The 17,188-nt window shown below is 41.5% G+C and overlaps 1 protein-coding gene across 18 annotated transcripts in view; it reads left to right on the plus strand.

Annotated features, from left to right (window-relative positions):
- The window catches only part of Pard3 (par-3 family cell polarity regulator), a 619,141-nt gene that overhangs the window by 255,691 nt on the left and 346,262 nt on the right, over window positions 1-17,188 (plus strand). For all 18 annotated transcript variants that reach the window (XM_004659771.3, XM_045148688.1, XM_045148686.1 and 15 more), the window contains exon 4: window positions 5,152-5,330. In XM_004659771.3, the coding sequence (XP_004659828.2) occupies window positions 5,152-5,330 (179 nt within the window). The remainder of the gene's footprint in view (window positions 1-5,151; window positions 5,331-17,188) is intronic.

A 17,188-nucleotide genomic window follows, 5' to 3' on the forward strand; every position in this document is an offset into this window, starting at 1 on the left:
CCCTCCCTCCCTCCCTCCCTTTCTCTGTCAAATAAGTAAATATAAATGGAAAAAAAAACCTGTTGGAGGTTGGACTGCATTCCATACTGACCTAGGGGCTTCTTCATTGAACATTATTTTTCCTTGAAAGGTATAGAGACAGAAAGACAGAAAGACTGTGGTTAAATTCAGAATCAGGTATCTGGTGGAGTTTCCAGGGAGCGAATGATGGAAGTCTGTCGAACAAGTCAAGAGACTGACCATACTTGATGCCAAAGCTAAACATGGACTTTGTAGTGGAAAGCAGGCCTTGGGCGCTTCTGCCTGGCCGTGGGGTGTCTCGATGCCTCCTAACACAGCTCAGGGGACACTGCAGAGATGTTAACATACGTGATTTTCTTATATGAAAAAATATGCCAACATTGATAGAATTAGTAATTAATATTTTCTCATATGACTAATGTCACAGATTTTTTTATGGGTCCATGATTCATTAAAAGTGTGAGACATGTAAATATCAGTGTAGCAGCAAAGCACATGTTTCTGTCGTAGCTGACCTTTGAGATCTGCTGCTCATCACGTTTTGGTATCAGAATCTCTAGCATTGTCTCGAAAGGCAGTTAAAAATATATATATTTGCTTTTCTAGCCACATGTTTGTCAAGTCTGTTTTTCCTTTGCACTTGATCATGTTGTTGCAGAAGCAGTTAGGGCCATCCAGATGTCTCCTGTTATTCAAAACAACAGCTCTCTCCCCATTACACATGCTTTTGATTATTATTTTTTAAATAAAATAGTTGTGGTAAAGTCATGTTACTTACATAACATGTGGTAATATGTTTATTATTGTTACTTGAAAATGCATGGATATTGATAAATACTTAACATTTTCTCATTTTTCACTTGTTAAGTTGTAAATATCTTCAGCAGCTGTGTGAGGTTCTCAATTTTTACCATGTGATATGGAACTGTGATCAAAGGTTGAACACCACTGATATAAGCTTATTAATTATTTTTTCCCTCTGAGGTAGGGTCTCACTCTAGCTCAGGCTGACCTGAAACAGCAGTCCTCCTTCCTCTGCCTCCCTAGTGCTGGGATTAAGTGGGTGTGCCACCACGCCCTGCAGCTTCTTTATTTCTCTCTTGCTTTACCATCCTACACTCTCGATAATGCACTTCCTCCAGCAAGCCTTCCTCCTGTCACCATTTCTGAAATTTACATGCCTCTAGTTACAATTGCTGTTCATAGTCACTGTGCTTGTCTATTTCTCAAAGAGAAATGATACAAAGCATGAAGTGAACATATAGGTCCTCTGAGCAAATAATTCTGCTTTGGAGACGACAGACTTCTCTACTTTTATAAGCAAGACTTCTGTATCCATCAGTAGCAAGAAATGGAATGTGTTTTCTAATATGGTCCTAAATATCAGGAATTATTCTGTGGTCTGTGTAGTGACTGAACCCTGTCTCAGGAGTCTCGAGTCTTGGCTCAGACCTTGTTCTGTGACCACTGTGTGCTCCTCTCTCGGTGCCCTAGCTTACTTATCTGTGAAGTGACACACATGCTTTTCCATCGTGACTAATGTAGAGACTCAATTAAAAAAAAAAATTCAAGGCTGGAGAGATGACTTAGCAGTTAAAGACGCTTGCTTGCAAAGCCCTATGGCCCTGGTCCAGTTTCCCAGTGCCCTTGTAAAGTCAGATGCACGAAGTGGCATATGCAGCCGGAGTTTTGCAGTGGCAGGAGGCTCTGATGTGTCTATTCTCTCTCTTCTTCACTCTTTCTTTCCTTGCAAATAAATAAATATTAAAATAATTGCTTGGACTCATCTTAGTTAAGCCCCTGTTTCTAATTCAGCATTACTACACGGTGTATGTGGAAGCTGTGTATAAGAAAGCCAGATAATTTTCATGCAGTCATATAATCAAGTACAAATCAACCATATCCTCGTCCAAATGGGTACCTTCATTGAGAGAGATGATAATGTCTTGGTGAGTCTAAATGTTTGGCAGAGTGAACACAGAGCCACACTCTTCCTTTTCTTTTAAAATTGTACTTAGTTGGCACATAGTGGTTGTGCATGTCCACAGAGTGTAGTGTTTTGTGATCTGTGTGTACAGTGCATCTGTAATTATGTAATGAGCATCTCAAGCTCCTCAGACAATTTCTCATGTTCTTCTGTTAGGAATGCTCCTTCCTTTGAGCTATGTTGAAATGCCCAATAAGTGATTAACTGTGGCCACCCTATTGTACTCTAGAAGTTACTCCATTTATGTGAGTTTGTATCTGTTCTCTCTTCCAGCCTCCAGGAACACGCTCTTTTCTCACACCAGCTTGTCATGCTTCTCCCCCCCCCCCCCCCCCCCCCCCCCCGGGAATGAGGTGGTTTGTTTCTGTGCCTGGCTTTATTTAGTCACCATGACGGGGTCTTTGCCTGTGAGCCAGCTAATACTACTTGTGTTGCTGTGATCACCCCTTCTCACAACCTTTCAAAGCATCAGAAAACTGGGACTCTTCCAGTTTGAGAATACAAAATTGACTTCTTTCACTGAATTCTATTCAAAAATTTCTCAGCAGTCTAGTTATCAACTGTAGCTCACTTTGTTGAATGGGAGACGGCGCAGTGCACATGAGTGTGAAAGGGGCCCTGAAATTTCTCAGGTGTGCTTATGAGGGAAGTGCCAAGACAAGACTTGGACTGTATGCCTATTAAATTTTTTCAATCGATTTCACTAAAATGCAATCATGGTTTGACAGGGAGCCCCACAGGAAGGGCTGCCCAACTAAACATCCCCTGGAGGGGCTCTGCATGCTGCGGTTTCTGTAAAGGTGGCCCTGGGTGTGCGTCTCCTCACCCACCTAGGTGTCCCTTCATGTTTTGTTTATGGCTTTGGATGTTGAGAGAAAATGGGTTAATTTTATCTATATCAGACTAATAGATGAACAGTGTTCATGCTTAGCTAGAAATGGGGTCGTGAGTGCTCCCGTGATTGGAAGCATGTGTGCAGTGTGCTCTCCAGAGAAGTCTCGCAAGCAAGTGCGGCGAGCAGTGCTGTAAGATCAGTAAAACGATGGCGTTTACTCTGGGGCTGGAGCGTACCTTTCTGTAGTGACCTCAGCGCACACAGTGAGTGTTGTTTGTGGCCCTTGTGTCTGTTCCTTCTCTTGTTCATAGTGTGGGTCTTACACTTGGGGATGTGGGGATACAGGCTTGTTTAATGGCTGAATAACCAGCGACTATGGCATTGATGTACCTCAGTGTAACATCATTTTTTAAAAATTTTATTTATTTATTTATTTGAGAGCGACAGACACAGAGAGAAAGACAGATAGAGGGAGAGAGAATGGGCGCGCCAGGGCTTCCAGCCTCTGCAAACGAACTCCAGACGCGTGCGCCCCCTTGTGCATCTGGCTAATGTGGGACCTGGGAAACCGAGCCTCAAACCGGGGTCCTTAGGCTTCACAGGCAAGCGCTTAACCGCTAAGCCATCTCTCCAGCCCACATCATTTTTACTTTAAATATTTTAGCTTTTTCCTACCCCCATTGGTTATTTTTCTCTGAATCTGGGAATAACTTTGTTATATTCCTCATAGTCCTCATGGGTGCAAGGCAAATACTTACTTTACTGATTAAGCAATCTCCCCAGCCCCAATGTTATGGTTCTTATTATTTATTTTTTTAAAAAATATATTTTTATTTATTTAGAGAGAGAGGTTGAGAGAAAAAGCAAGCAAGCAGACTGGAGAGATGGCTTAGCAGTTAAGGTACTTGCCTGTAAAGCCTCAGGACCTACGTTTAGCTCTCCAGGTCCCACGTAAGCCAGATGCACGGTGACACAAGCATGCAAGATTGTACATGTGCACAAGGGGTCTCAACTCGTCTGGAGGTTGATATATATAGTGTTTATATATATTTATATTTATTTTATATATTGTACATATACATATATAGATATATAGATATATATGTATACACATACATACACACATGTATATATGTAGTGTTTTTTCAAGAAAGGTCTCACTCTAACCCAGGCTGACCTGGAACTCACTCTGCAGTCTAAGAGTGCTGGGAGTAAGGGCATGTGCCACCACACCCAGATGCTTAGTAACTTTGTAGTAAATTGATCTCAGTGTCTGCACTGTTGACACAGCATCAGTGTTTCCAAAGAGTTTCTCGCAGAGTGAATCAATGAATGCTAATACTTAACTTTCTTTCTCTTGCATGTTTAGTTTGTGGCCCTATCCCAGGGCTGGAGAGGTGGCTTAGTAGTTAAATGTGCATGCTTGTGACCCCATCCCATGGATGGTGCCACCCACTTTTAGGAAAAATCTTCCCTGGTCAGCTAAACCTCACAGACATGCCCAGATGTCAGTCTCCTAGGTGACTCCAAATCCAATCAAGTTGACAATCATCCTTAATCATCCAAGTTTCCTAGGTGGGAGGGAGCAAGAAATTCGTGGCCTGCACTCTTAATGGTATTGCACTGAATGAAGGAAGCCTTTCATTCAACACGATGCTCTAGTAAACTAGCCACACTTTGTCTCGATTCTATTTCTTTTTTTTGGTTTTTCAAGGTAGGGTCTCACTCTAGCTCAGGCTGACCTGGAATTCACTATGGAGTCTCAGGGTGGCTTTGAACCCCCAGCAATCCTTCTACCTCTGCCTCCCGAGTGCTGGGATTAAAGGCATGTGCCACCATGCCTGTCTAGATTCTACATTTTTAATTTAGCAGGTACTATGAGAGGTTAGATGGACTTTTAAATGACTTATTTTCCTGTTTGTCTTACATAACATACATGGCAGTTTATCTAGAATTTCTGGGATAATAGGAGCAGTGTGAGTTTTTGCTACTTTTCTTCTCAATTCAGTATACACCTAGTGCTTGGTATAGTCCCTCACTTAATCCTCTCAGTGCCCCTGTGAGAGTGTTATCTTATGGTCATTTCTACTAGGAAGGAGCTACAAGCAGGTAACAGAGTCTAGACAGCCTCGTTCTGAACTACATATCTTCCTACATCTCATTTACATGTTTAAAAGAAATCCATTGTATTTGGGTTCAGGGTTTTTCTCTCTTCATTAATCTCTGGGAATGAATTGCATCTGTGCCAATATGGTCTTCAGGTGTTCGTGTCTGGTGTCTAAGCCGCGTGTTCTCTTTGTACTTATAGATATGCCACTTCATGTCCGCCGGAGCAGTGACCCCGCGCTCACTGGCCTCTCGACCTCTGTCAGTGAGAATAATTTTTCCTCTGAAGAGCCCTCGAGGAAAAACCCCACACGCTGGTCAACGACAGCTGGCTTCCTCAAGCAGAACACCGCTGGCAGTCCCAAAGCCTGTGACAGGAAGGTAAACACCCGTTTGCTTCTGCTTCCATTGGCACCTCCTGTTCTCTGGTGCCAGTGACGTGCTGCTAGGGTCTTGTATGTGTCACTGACTCTCCCATCATAGCCTGTGCAAATCATTCTGAAATCTTCTGGTAAATTCCATGCTGTGTATAGAGTGTATCCATATTTTAAATTGATAATATATTCATAGGATTAGAAGGCAACTTTTTTTTTCCTCTTCTTTCCTCTCTGGTGGTCTCCATGTGCACACACAGGTCACACACACACACACACACACACACACACACACACACACACGTCTCCCTCTCATATTATTTGTGAGTGCCCTTTCTTACCTGTTCCTATAGAACCCTTTCTGTCCTGTTCTGTGGCTTCTCGTTCACCCAGCAGGTGTGAGCCATGTTGTCATTCTCATGGCTGAATCTACAAAAAGCTCTGGAAACATCGTTGGTATGAGCCAGTGATTAAGCCCAGTTTGTAATGAGAAATGTAGAGGTAATGCCACACATTACTAACCACATTAATATCAAAATGGATGAAGCTTGGGGTTTGTTTTGCATAGCCTTGGCATAGTGGTGTAGCTCATTGCCTCTTGTGTGCAGGATCCTGAGTTCTCCCTCCCGCCTGGCATGATGATAGGCAGGGGAGGGGAAGAGGGGGGCTTTGCTTTAGACTGTTGTGAACAGGCCTCTGGGCCTTCAATTTCAGTTCAGGATAGATGTAATTTACATGAAAACTCATAAATTTATGAACAAGAAGTGAAGAAGTGAAATTTGTAGTTAGTTTTTTTTTTTTTTTTTTTTAATAGGGTTTTCTCCAGTTAAAGAGTGCTAGGGCAAAGGATGAAGGTATCCAGGTCTTTAGTTCAACATCTGGGTGTTTATTTCAACATCTGTGCGTGGCATCCAGTTGCAATTATACCAGGCACATTTGTTTTTTACCACAAAACAAGGTTCAAATGTGAATGACTTAGTGATCAGGTCTCTGAATCGCTTTAAGAGCATGCCCCAGGGTGGGCGGGAAGCCCTTTGCGAACCGCTCTGCACACATGTGGCCTTCTGTGAGTGGTGGGGCGCAGGGTACGAGAGGGCATCCTGCGTCACGAGTGCTCTCCTCACCTGCAGACTCAGAAACTGAACCCTGAAACACTGGCAGGAGGCCTGCAGCTTGCCTTCATTGTCACTGTCGAAGTCTCACGGCATTGCGTCTGGGCAGGCAGAAGCAGCTTGAGTCTGGGCATGCTTGCTAGTCTCTGGGTTGGGGGCACTGGCCTTCCGGCTTGTGCACAGAGCAAGGCATGTGATGGGCGTGTCCATGCGCTCATGATAATCACTCACGGGTGTCTTTGGCTTTACCTTATATAACATGTGTCTGTCATTGTGAAACACCATGGGATCCAGTAGAGTATAATGAGAGAATGACCCACGCCTCCAAAGCTCTGCAGCTACTGGCATTGGGCTGTCAGTGATCTATCACCATACCATCCTGAAAGATTACGCAAATCTTATCTTTGACCCTGGAAGCCAAGCAGTGTGGGCCTGTTAGTTCTTGGATGGGAGCTGTCAGTGAACACACACACACACACCTAGACCTCTGTTGTGTCTTCTCACATGTACACTCATTATGTCTACGTCTCTCTCCTTATTCTTTGTGTATGCATAATGCTTTTGATCATAAACCTCTCTCACTACTTTTTGTCCCCAATCTCCCTTCCACTGAACGACTTCTTTCCAGCTGGTCGCTCTTCTGTTTTTCTAATGTCACTAGTACTTCCCGATTAGTAAGATTTATTAGTAAACATTTTTAAGGAGTGTGAAATATTCCACTGTAGAGTATGCTCTAATTGATTCATCATTCCTCCATTCTCAGACATTTTTGCTTACTTGTTCCCACATCATAATATCTATGGTATAAGTCAATTTTGAATATAATATTTCTGTCTTGGGAATTGCTGAACACTCATCAAGCTATTCCCTATATGAAATAATAGTATTTTATGTAGCCAAGTGCTCATACTTCCCCAATGGGAAGGCTTTGACCCCCATCACTCTCTCTACATGAAATCTTATATACAGCACATGGATAATATTATATTTTATTTTTCCCTCATTTCATATCCTAATCTGTTAGTCTTATATAAATTATATGCTATTTGTACTTTTGCCTAAGGGGTTCTTCATAACTCTATATATGAAAGCTTGTTTCTATGTTTTACCTGATGAAAAAAGCTTCTCTCGTTTCCTTATTTGGAAGGGAATGGGAGGAAATCTTGCTTGCTGATTGAGAACAGAATATTAAGTACATTAATTTCTTGTTGAATTAGTTAGAACTCATCTATGGTATAAATTCTTACCAACTTGTAATGATGTAGTTTTTCTGTACAATATACGTTAGTTGAGCATTCATAGTCTTGTCATTTGTTGATCCTGAAGGGTAATGCCACCATAGGTAGGCAGCTTATATTCTTTCTCATTGAACAATCATGGCAGCTTCAGAACACTGTCAGCAGTCAGTCCCAGCGGCTTCTGGACAGGTTCCCCTTGTCTTTGAACATTATCATGGAGAACTCTGCTGTGGTTCCATGCCCCAGATGTGCAGTGGATTCTTCCCTGTTGAAACAGAGACAACGATAAGTCAGCGTGGAGCTTGGGAGAGCTTTGTTTTTTATGGGATTCTGGAATTGTTTACTTTTTAAAAATATCTGTATTTGGAGGCCGTATGCCGAGGAGAGGAAGGGAATCCTGCTAATTTTTGATGATCTCCCGGAGATCACTCAGTCCTGTTTGCAGCTTGTGCAACTGTAAGTGACATTTTGCTTATACTTTGTGTACAGAGTATCTTGTTAGGACCTGCATTCTCATCTGAGGCTTCACAGGCAGGAGGTATTCCATCTTGGAAAGGATGATTTTAGCCAGTGTGAATGCTTAAACCAGTGCCTCCCATTTCGCCCTACTTGTTCAGTCAGTATGGCTGTGTCACACCGGCCAGAGCTTCATGGCTCTGTGGGCAGCTCCACAGATCCCCAGCGCACAGCTTTCACTGAGCTTTGTCACAAGCCACTGATGATGGGTGAGGTTTTTCTGAGGCGTTTGTCCCCCATCCCTACAAATTAAAACATCAATAGATTTGGCATCAAAACTGCATGTTGACAAGCTTCTAAGAGAGATTTCTACCTGATTTGGGAAAAGGAAAAAAATTGATAACAAAACACTGAACCTCGATGTCATTTGATTTCTTATTTAATTTCTCAGAGAGGCCTTGGAATGCTTATCACCCCTTAGGTTTGTTTCTTGATTTTCTCTGGTTTAGCGCTTGGGCATACTAGGTGTCTTTCTGATCCCAGCTGATATACACCCCATCTGGAAGAGATGCTCTCTAATTTAGGGCATGCTCCTGTTTCCTGCCTATTCAGAAATGGGGGCTCTTTCTTCTAAGTTTACAATGTGTCTGGAATGAATTCAAGGGTCTCGCACATCTAGGTGAGTGTCTCACCCCTAAGCTGTACCACAAGAATGGAAAATAATTTTTAAAATATTATTTATTTACTTAAGAGAGGAAAAGGAAGAAGGAGAGAGAGAAAGAGAGAGAGAGGGAGAGAGAGGGAAATGGACACACCAGGGCCTCCAGCCACTGCAAACAAGCTACATAGGCATGCGCCACCTAGTGCATCTGGCTCATGTAGGTCCTGGGGAATCAAACCTGGGTCCTTAGGCTTTGCAAGCAAGTGCCTTAATTGCTAAGCCATCTTTTCAGTCTGAAAATAATTCTTTAAAATTAGTTAATTAATTAATCAATTGATTTATGAAAGAATAAGACGGAGAGAGAAAGGTAGATAAAGAGAATGGGCATGCCAGAGCCTGCAGCCATGGCAAATGAACTCTGTACCCATGTGCCTCCTTGTACGTCTGATTTACTGGCTTCGCAGGCAAGCACCTTAACCACTAGCCATCTTTCCAGCCCCCAAAATATTTTTTATAACATTTTTTATAATCTGCTTTTGTAGCCTTTGTGGAATGTCCGTCTTGTATGAGCTTTTCAGAGTGGGCACTTATTAACTTTCTTCAGTGGACTTTCTATGTTTGACATTTATGTTTTTGCCAATATTGCTTGCTCTTGTAAGTAACCTTTAGAAGTGTCCTTCAGAGCATATCTTTATAGAGCAATTCATGTTGACATCTCTTGATTATTTTCTTTTACTAGTTCCTGGGCTAGTCTTACTTGATAAAGGCATGAGGAATTGTTTCATATAGGTCACAAATAATAAATTGTAAAGTGCTTATATATAAAGCATCACAAGAAGTAGTAGGTTCCAGTTGGGCCTGAGGGTGTGTATGTGTTAATGACTTGAGCAAAATAAAGAAATAGTACTATGTATTTATTACTTAGGGTTCTCTAGAAGAACTGAGATGGTAGACTATGTATATATAATATATATAATATATATATTATATATATATAATAGGGATTTATTAGATTTGATTGTACAGTTTGGGCTGGACAGTTCAACATTGGCTATCTGTAGGCTGGAGAGTCTGAGAACCAATGCCTTGGAAGCCCAAAACCCTGGAGCATTCCTGGAGATCTTGGTCTTTGATTCATGTTGAAGACTGGTGAGCTGGTTCTATGGTCTGCAAAGGATGGCAATGGCAGGGTAGATGTTGCACCAGTAGGTACCAAACACTGCCAGGTTAACTGTGCTTCCTGGCCCTGGAGCTTTTCTGTCTTAGGCTGTCATTAATACTGCCTTCTCAGGGGGATGGTTTTCTTCCCTCAGCTAATACTTCCTGGAAATCCCCTCATACACCTGCCCAAGAGGCTGCTCTCTCATTTCATTTCTGACCCAACCAAGTTGACAACAGAAATTAGCCTCCACATACTGTTTCTATGGTCCAGAACCTACCATCTGGGTAGAGAGCTCAGTGATTTTGTTTAAGTGTCTATTTTACTATTCACATACCAAACACACTTGCCTATAATCATTCCTTTATGCAGACAGTAAATATGTGTGTTTCTTGAAAAGTGGTCCACTCCAGAACTCTGACCTTCCTATGAGGCAGGTTCTTCGGTGTGACTGAAATGGGTAATGTGCTTGCTTGTTGAGAGATTGCATGTAGGAGCCAATGTTGGCTGAAGCAGGAGGATTGAGTTTCAGTCTAGCCTGGTCTGCACAGAAAAGAAAGGGAGCTAGGGAAGAAAGGGAGGAGAGAAATATGACTGTCATTGTTATTCCAAGATATCTTCTTTTTAGGCTTTATTTAAAATTATAGCTGCATAGCATCTCTAACATGTATTGGGTTTTGTGACATTTTACTTCTCACCATACTTGGATTGCACAAATTTATCATTTTCAAATGAAAATCAATTCAAATTAACTTCAGTTTTATTTTAAAGAAGTCTAATAGCTGCTCAGTGAAATATTGTATCTTATCCACACAAAACTAGAACTAGAAATACTGTTTTTATCGTCAGAAGTTGTGATGCAGACAGTGGTTCTCTGTTCCTGTGGACACTCCCTGGCATTACAGTTCACAATGACTTCGAACACAAAGGGTCAAGATGCCCAATTACCAGCCTTGCGGATGAGATCACCAGAACTCATTCAGATACATGACACCTCCAGAAGATGCCTGGTTGTTTTATTTTTAAGGGTGAGGCAGTGTTTTCCATTGATACGCACACAGTGGGTGAGTCATTAAGATTGAACCCTCCTGTAGACTGCTCTTAAGGGGCTTCCTACTTGCTTGCTTGGTGAATTATTATGAAGAGACACTGTATACTGACCTCTCTTGGTTCCATACCTCTTTCAGACCCCTTTGACTTTCTAGTGCCCGTTTCTCCTTATTTTTTATTTCTAATCTATGACGACAGGTATTCTATTGGCAAAATTCTAAATGCAATTTCATTTGTAAACTAGTACCCTTGGGCTGGCCGTTGAGAAGAAACTGCCTGTCTTTGGGTGATTTGTGAGCACGAGCTTAGCTGCCGGTGCAGCAGTAACACCCCAACCCCGGGGCACCCCAAGAACTTCAAACCACAGGTCCCTGGTGTACAGACCCATAGCTGTGCTTCATTTTCTGCAGCATTAGCTTCAAGGGAGATCCAGCTGAGACCTAGATGTTAGACTGCTCGGCTGCAACATTTGTATTTCCTGTGTTAGAGCTCTCTCCTTCTGTTTTGCATATTAAAAGACCTTAAATTGAATGCAGTACAGTGTTGATGGTTATAATCATCGGGACAATAGGCTGACTTCAAGTGCAAGCTCAACTAGCCTGAGCCATTAAGAGCATTTCTGTCTACCTTGAGGATATAATCTGCTGTCATGTACGTTAAATATTATAATTTGTGTTCAAAGTTACAAGCTCCAAAGGTGCCACTGACAACATTTTTATTTAAGCTTGCATGTGATGTTTTTAGCATTCACAAGCTTGGAAATGTAAATCCAAATAAAGTTGGGGGTCTATTCTGTACCCTCACAGTTTTACAGAGTACAAAGGAAAATGAATTTCCATACCTGTTTTTCTTAGAGTTCAGACCAAGAAATAGCTCTTGTTTAAATGATAGAGAGAATAAATATTCACAGTCTACCCACTGACAAATATTTTGGCCTTGAGTCGTCTCTTAAAATTGGCTTTTATCATAAACTTTTGTTAATTTGCTTATAAACTTGTCCACTTTTGAGTCATGAAGCTAGATCCTTGGTAAGAACATCAGGGGGTTGCGTGGGGCCGCCACACCTGCGGGTTTGAGTTTCCGTGGCTCAGCCTCCAGCCTCCTTGAAGTTAAGGTTCATGTATTTTTGGTGTCTCAGAGCCTGGGCTGCCTTTGGAGAAATACAGTCCAGCCCACAGCTTTTGTAACTTGGGAATAGAAATGGTTTCCATTTGCACCAGTCAGATTCACTTTAGTATAGTAAGATATATGAGGCAGTTAGCTTCTACTTCTAAACAGCAAAGGTTTATTTTGGCTCACACTTCTGCATACCAATCCTGTGTCTCTAGTTTGGCCCCAGTACTTTGAGCATTGCCATGGTGGGACCATGTGGTGGTGTATGCTAACTGACCCAGTGAGCTGGGAAGACAGGAAAGGGACACATGTCACAATCCACTGCAAGCCAGGCCCATTGTGACCTCAAAACTTCCTCCAAGTCTTCCTTCATGAAGAGTCACAGCCCCTCCCAATAGTGCCACCCTGGGGACCAAGCCCTTAATAAAACAAAGAACCTGGGGGGTGGCGATATTTCCAATATTCAGTGTTATCGCTAGGCTCCATGTTGTATGTGGCATGTTTCATGTTATGACTCATTTAGTCACGTCTGAAGTATTGGTGCTATTGGGTTTTCCTCATTTGGTAGATGAGTGGGTGGAGCCTAAGGGACTTGAAAAAGCTGGCCTCATAGTTCAGTTGTTGCTGCTTGATGCAGCTGTAATGGAAGCTCACATTGTCCACTTCTACACTCTGTTGTTAAGTTTGTGATGCTGCTTACTTGGTAGTATGCTTACCTGGCATGTGTGAAGCACTGAGTTCAGACCCCAGTTTTGCATAAGCTGAGTATGTTTGCTCTCATCTGTAATTCTGGATCGAGGAGATTGAGGCAAGAAAATTAGGAGTTCATTGTCATTCTCAGCTACATAGAGGAGTTGGAGGCTAGCCTAGGCTATAGAACAATGTCTCCAAAATTAGTCTGTCAATCTATCAATCAAACGTTTATAAAGTAAATTCTATTCTCTTGGGGCTGAGGGTGTAGCTTGCTGGTAGAGTGCTTGCCTAGCATTTGTGAAGCTCTGAGTTTGATCCCCAGAATGTACATACATGAATAAATTCTGGCCTCTTAACAAGTATGCCACCTCCCAAGATATGGACAGAGTTTATATCTGGCCAAATTTTTTTAGTTTAATATTTCAAAATTAAACTCTTTCATATTTGTCTCATAACATTTATTTCTAAGATTTTCTTAATCAAATTAATATGACTAAAACAATTACTGTATGCTTGTTATTAAAGCACATAATTTTGAAAACTTTACCAAGTTTATTATAGCCTACTCCTTCTAATCTTAAGTAAATACTTACTAACTTTATTAGTATTACTACAAATAATATGATTACATTAACCTACTCTATTCCTTTTCATTCCTACTTCTGTGTTTGTCTCTTATCTGTAAGTTTTGGTAGTTATGTTAATTTTGAAAAATTATATATTTAGCCTTTTCCTTACCCATATTACTCAGAACAGTAACCACAAAAAGATTATATCTTTGGATAACAACTCAAAGACTGAAGTAATTCTCTGTGAATCTATATTGGTATTTCTAGATGAGTAAATAAAATCCCTAAAATTTTGTTAATCAAATTAATATGAATGAAACAATTACTATTGGTTATTGACACATAATTTTGAAAACTTTACCAAGTTTATTATAGCCCAATACTTCTAGTCTTAAGTAAATGCTTGCTAATTTTATTAGTATTACTGCAAATAATGTGATTACATTAACCTGCTCTATTCCTTTTCATTCCTAATTCTGTGTTTTTCTCTTATTTGTAAGTCTTGGTGTTTATGTTAAGTTTGAAAAATGATATACCCAGCCTTTTCCTTATGTACATTGCTCAGAACAGTAACCACAAAGTGATTATATCTTGGGATAATAACTCAAAGACTAAAGCAGTTCTCTGTGACTCTGTATTGGTATTTATAGATGAGTAAATAAAACAATAAATGGGGCTTAGAAGATGGCTCATTGGTTAAAGGTGCTTGTTTTGCAAAGCCTGCCTGCCCGCCCTGGTTCAATTGCTGAGGACCCATGTAAAGCCAGTTGTACAAAGTAATGCATCTGTCTGGAGTTTGTTTGCAGTGGCAAGAGATCCTAGCATGCCTGTTCTCCCCGCCGCCTCAAATAAATAAATAAGTAAATATCTATTTTTAAAATAATAGATGGGGCTGAAGAGACATTTCTTTATAGAATAATTCTAAAAAAATGACATAACATTTCTATAAAATTAATACTAAAGACGAAAACCAGTGGAGAGCAGAGCCTGTAGTTTAGTTAATAGTGCTAAATTGTGGGAAGCATACCATAGGATGTTAACATTAATGGATGTTACAGACTACACAGAGGTTCTTTGCAGTATTTGCAACTTTTTCTGTATATCTCCCTCTCCCCACCAATAAGTGTGCCATACCCAGCTTTGCAGGTAGATTTTCTCTGTCCTGTTGTGTGCTGAAACACAGAAATTAGTTATGGACGCACTCAGTGTGTAAACAGCTCATGTTGCTACCATCCTTACCTTCATCCCTATCCCCCCTCCCCCGAAGGGACACTTCTCACTGGGGATGCCAGTTATCCTTGTGGAGATTGTAGGTCATGTATTGTGGGGTAGCCATCAAATATGGGGAAAGGCAATGTCTCTGCTTGTGGCTCTAACAATCTTTCCACCCCCTCTTCTGTAAATTTCCCTGAGCCATGTAAGGTTTGTTTTATGTCTACTTCAGTGATGGGCTCTTGGTAGCCTCTGTGTCTCTAGATATCTGGCTTGGTAGGAGTTAAAATGTCCTCTGTGTCTATCTCCTTCACTGGTGTGCTGATATCAGGTTCACCAAGAAAGGAGCTCTCTTGCTCATTTCCCCAATTCCTCTGTGCTTTCAGCTCGGGCTTGGTAAGTGTGATGGGCTGATTCTCTCCTCAGGTTCAGTGTCCATCTGAAAAAGAGAAGCAGATACTCCAATGCAGAGTGAAGTCAGCATTGGTTAAATGGGTAATCATTGTTGGTTTAGAGAGAATTTAATAGGTGTAGGCCCTCTTGCAGCCCAAGATTGGTGGGAGCTTGATATTGGAGAGCAAACTCTTTATTTGGATATGATTGTGACTTATTTCCCAGTTCTAGCTATGCATTCCTTTCCACTGAACAGATGTGTTGGCTAATCCAAGAGCAGTTGGTTACCCACCATGGCTGTGTGCCATTATTTCACTTGGGTGAGCATCGCGTCGGGTTGTTTGCTGCTGAGTAGCTTAGACCTCAAGTAGCCTGGACAGATACTGGCCATTTCTCCCCAGTAGCTCATGTGGTACCTCCTGGCACTAGACAAGCTAACTGTCTGGGTACTGGCTCTCTTCCAGATTCCAGCCAGGTCTTTCCATATTCCGTACCCATATCATATGGTGTCTTCAGCAGTAGGGTCTTACTATTAACCTTTGGAGGGTAATCAAGTGTTCTGACAGAAGTCTTTCTTCTTTTGGGAAGACTTGGGGGTGTCTCTTATTTATAGCTCATTGTGCATGTTAACCGCAACCTGGTACTGGAGCTGTAGACCAGCACCAAGGGAAAAGAAGGAAGAAAAAGAAAGGTAATGGAAAGAAGAAAAAAGAGACAGAAACAGGAGAAAATTAAGGTTAGGCTTCATCTTACCCTTTCCAGGGCCCTTTGATTCAGGTGTTTCCTCTAAGGTCCTGATGAGGGGTTCAACCTTTAGTCTATCTTTCAGGATATAGGATTTTATGGTGCCATTTCCATTTGGGCCCAGTTTTGTTCCCCCCACCCCACAACACACCCTCACCCTCTCCTCCAGCCCCACCCTCCCTACTGTCCAGTCCTCAAGATGCCTGTTGGGTATGTCAGCATCTTGTGCAGATCCAGGTTAGGAGCCACAGATGAGCGAGACCACGTAATGATTGTCTTTCTGTGATTGGGTGAGTTCACTGAGAATAATCTGTTCCAAGTTCAACTGTTTTTCTACAAATTTTATTGCATTGTTTTTTCTAACTGCTGCATAGAATTCCATCTTATAGATATGCCACATCTTAGTAATCCATTCATCCAATGATGGACATCTGGGTTGATTACAGTTCTTAGCTGTTATGAATTGAGCAGCTATAAACATGGCTGAAACAAATGCCTCTGAACTGAGGCTCAGAGCTTTTAGGGTCAATGCCCAGTAAGGGAATCACTGGTTCTGTTGGTAACTCTATAGTCAACCTTTTTAGGAGTCTCCATATTGCTTTCCATAGTGGTTGCACCATCTTACGTTCCTACCAGCAGTGAATGAAGGTTCCTATTTCTCCACATCCTTGCCAGCATTTGTTTTCATTTTATTCATTAGATTTCTAAATGTTTGCTATCCTTACTGGGATAAAGTGGAATCTCAGTTGTTTTAATTTGTATCTTCCTGATGATTAGGGATGATGAACATTTTCTTAAGTGTGTGTTTGCCATTTGTATTTCTTCCTTTGAGAACTCCCTGTTCAGTTCTCTGCCCCACCTTGTGAGTGGGTTGTTTGATTTTTTTTTTAATTTTTATTTATTTATTTATTTATTTATTTGAGAGCGACAGACACAGAGAAAAAGGCAGATAGAGGGAGAGAGAGAGAGAATGGGCGCGCCAGGGCTTCCAGCCTCTGCAAACGAACTCCAGACGCGTGCACCCCCTTGTGCATCTGGCTAACGTGGGACCTGGGGAACCGAGCCTCGAACCGGGGTCCTTAGGCTTCACAGGCAAGCGCTTAACCGCTAAGCCATCTCTCCAGCCCGATTTTTTTTTTTTTTATTGTTTAGGTTTTTGAGTTCTTTGTAATTTCTAGAAATTAGGCCTCTGTCAGTTGTATAGGTGATAAAGTTTTTCTCCCATTCCATGGGTAATCTTTTGGCTCTGCTTATTGTATGCTTGTCTGTGAAGAAACTTTTCAGCTTCCTGAGATCTCAATGGTTGAGTGATTATTTAAGTTACTGAGGTAATGGGTTTTTATTCAGGAAGTCTTTCCCACTCCTATATCATGTAAAGCTCCTCCTATTTTTTCTTCCAGTAGTAGCAGAGTTTCTGGTCTTATATTGAAGCTTTTGATCCATTTGGACTTGATTTTTGTGCATG

Source organism: Jaculus jaculus, chromosome 5 (assembly GCF_020740685.1).
Source record: "Jaculus jaculus isolate mJacJac1 chromosome 5, mJacJac1.mat.Y.cur, whole genome shotgun sequence".
NCBI lineage: Eukaryota > Metazoa > Chordata > Mammalia > Rodentia > Dipodidae > Jaculus > Jaculus jaculus.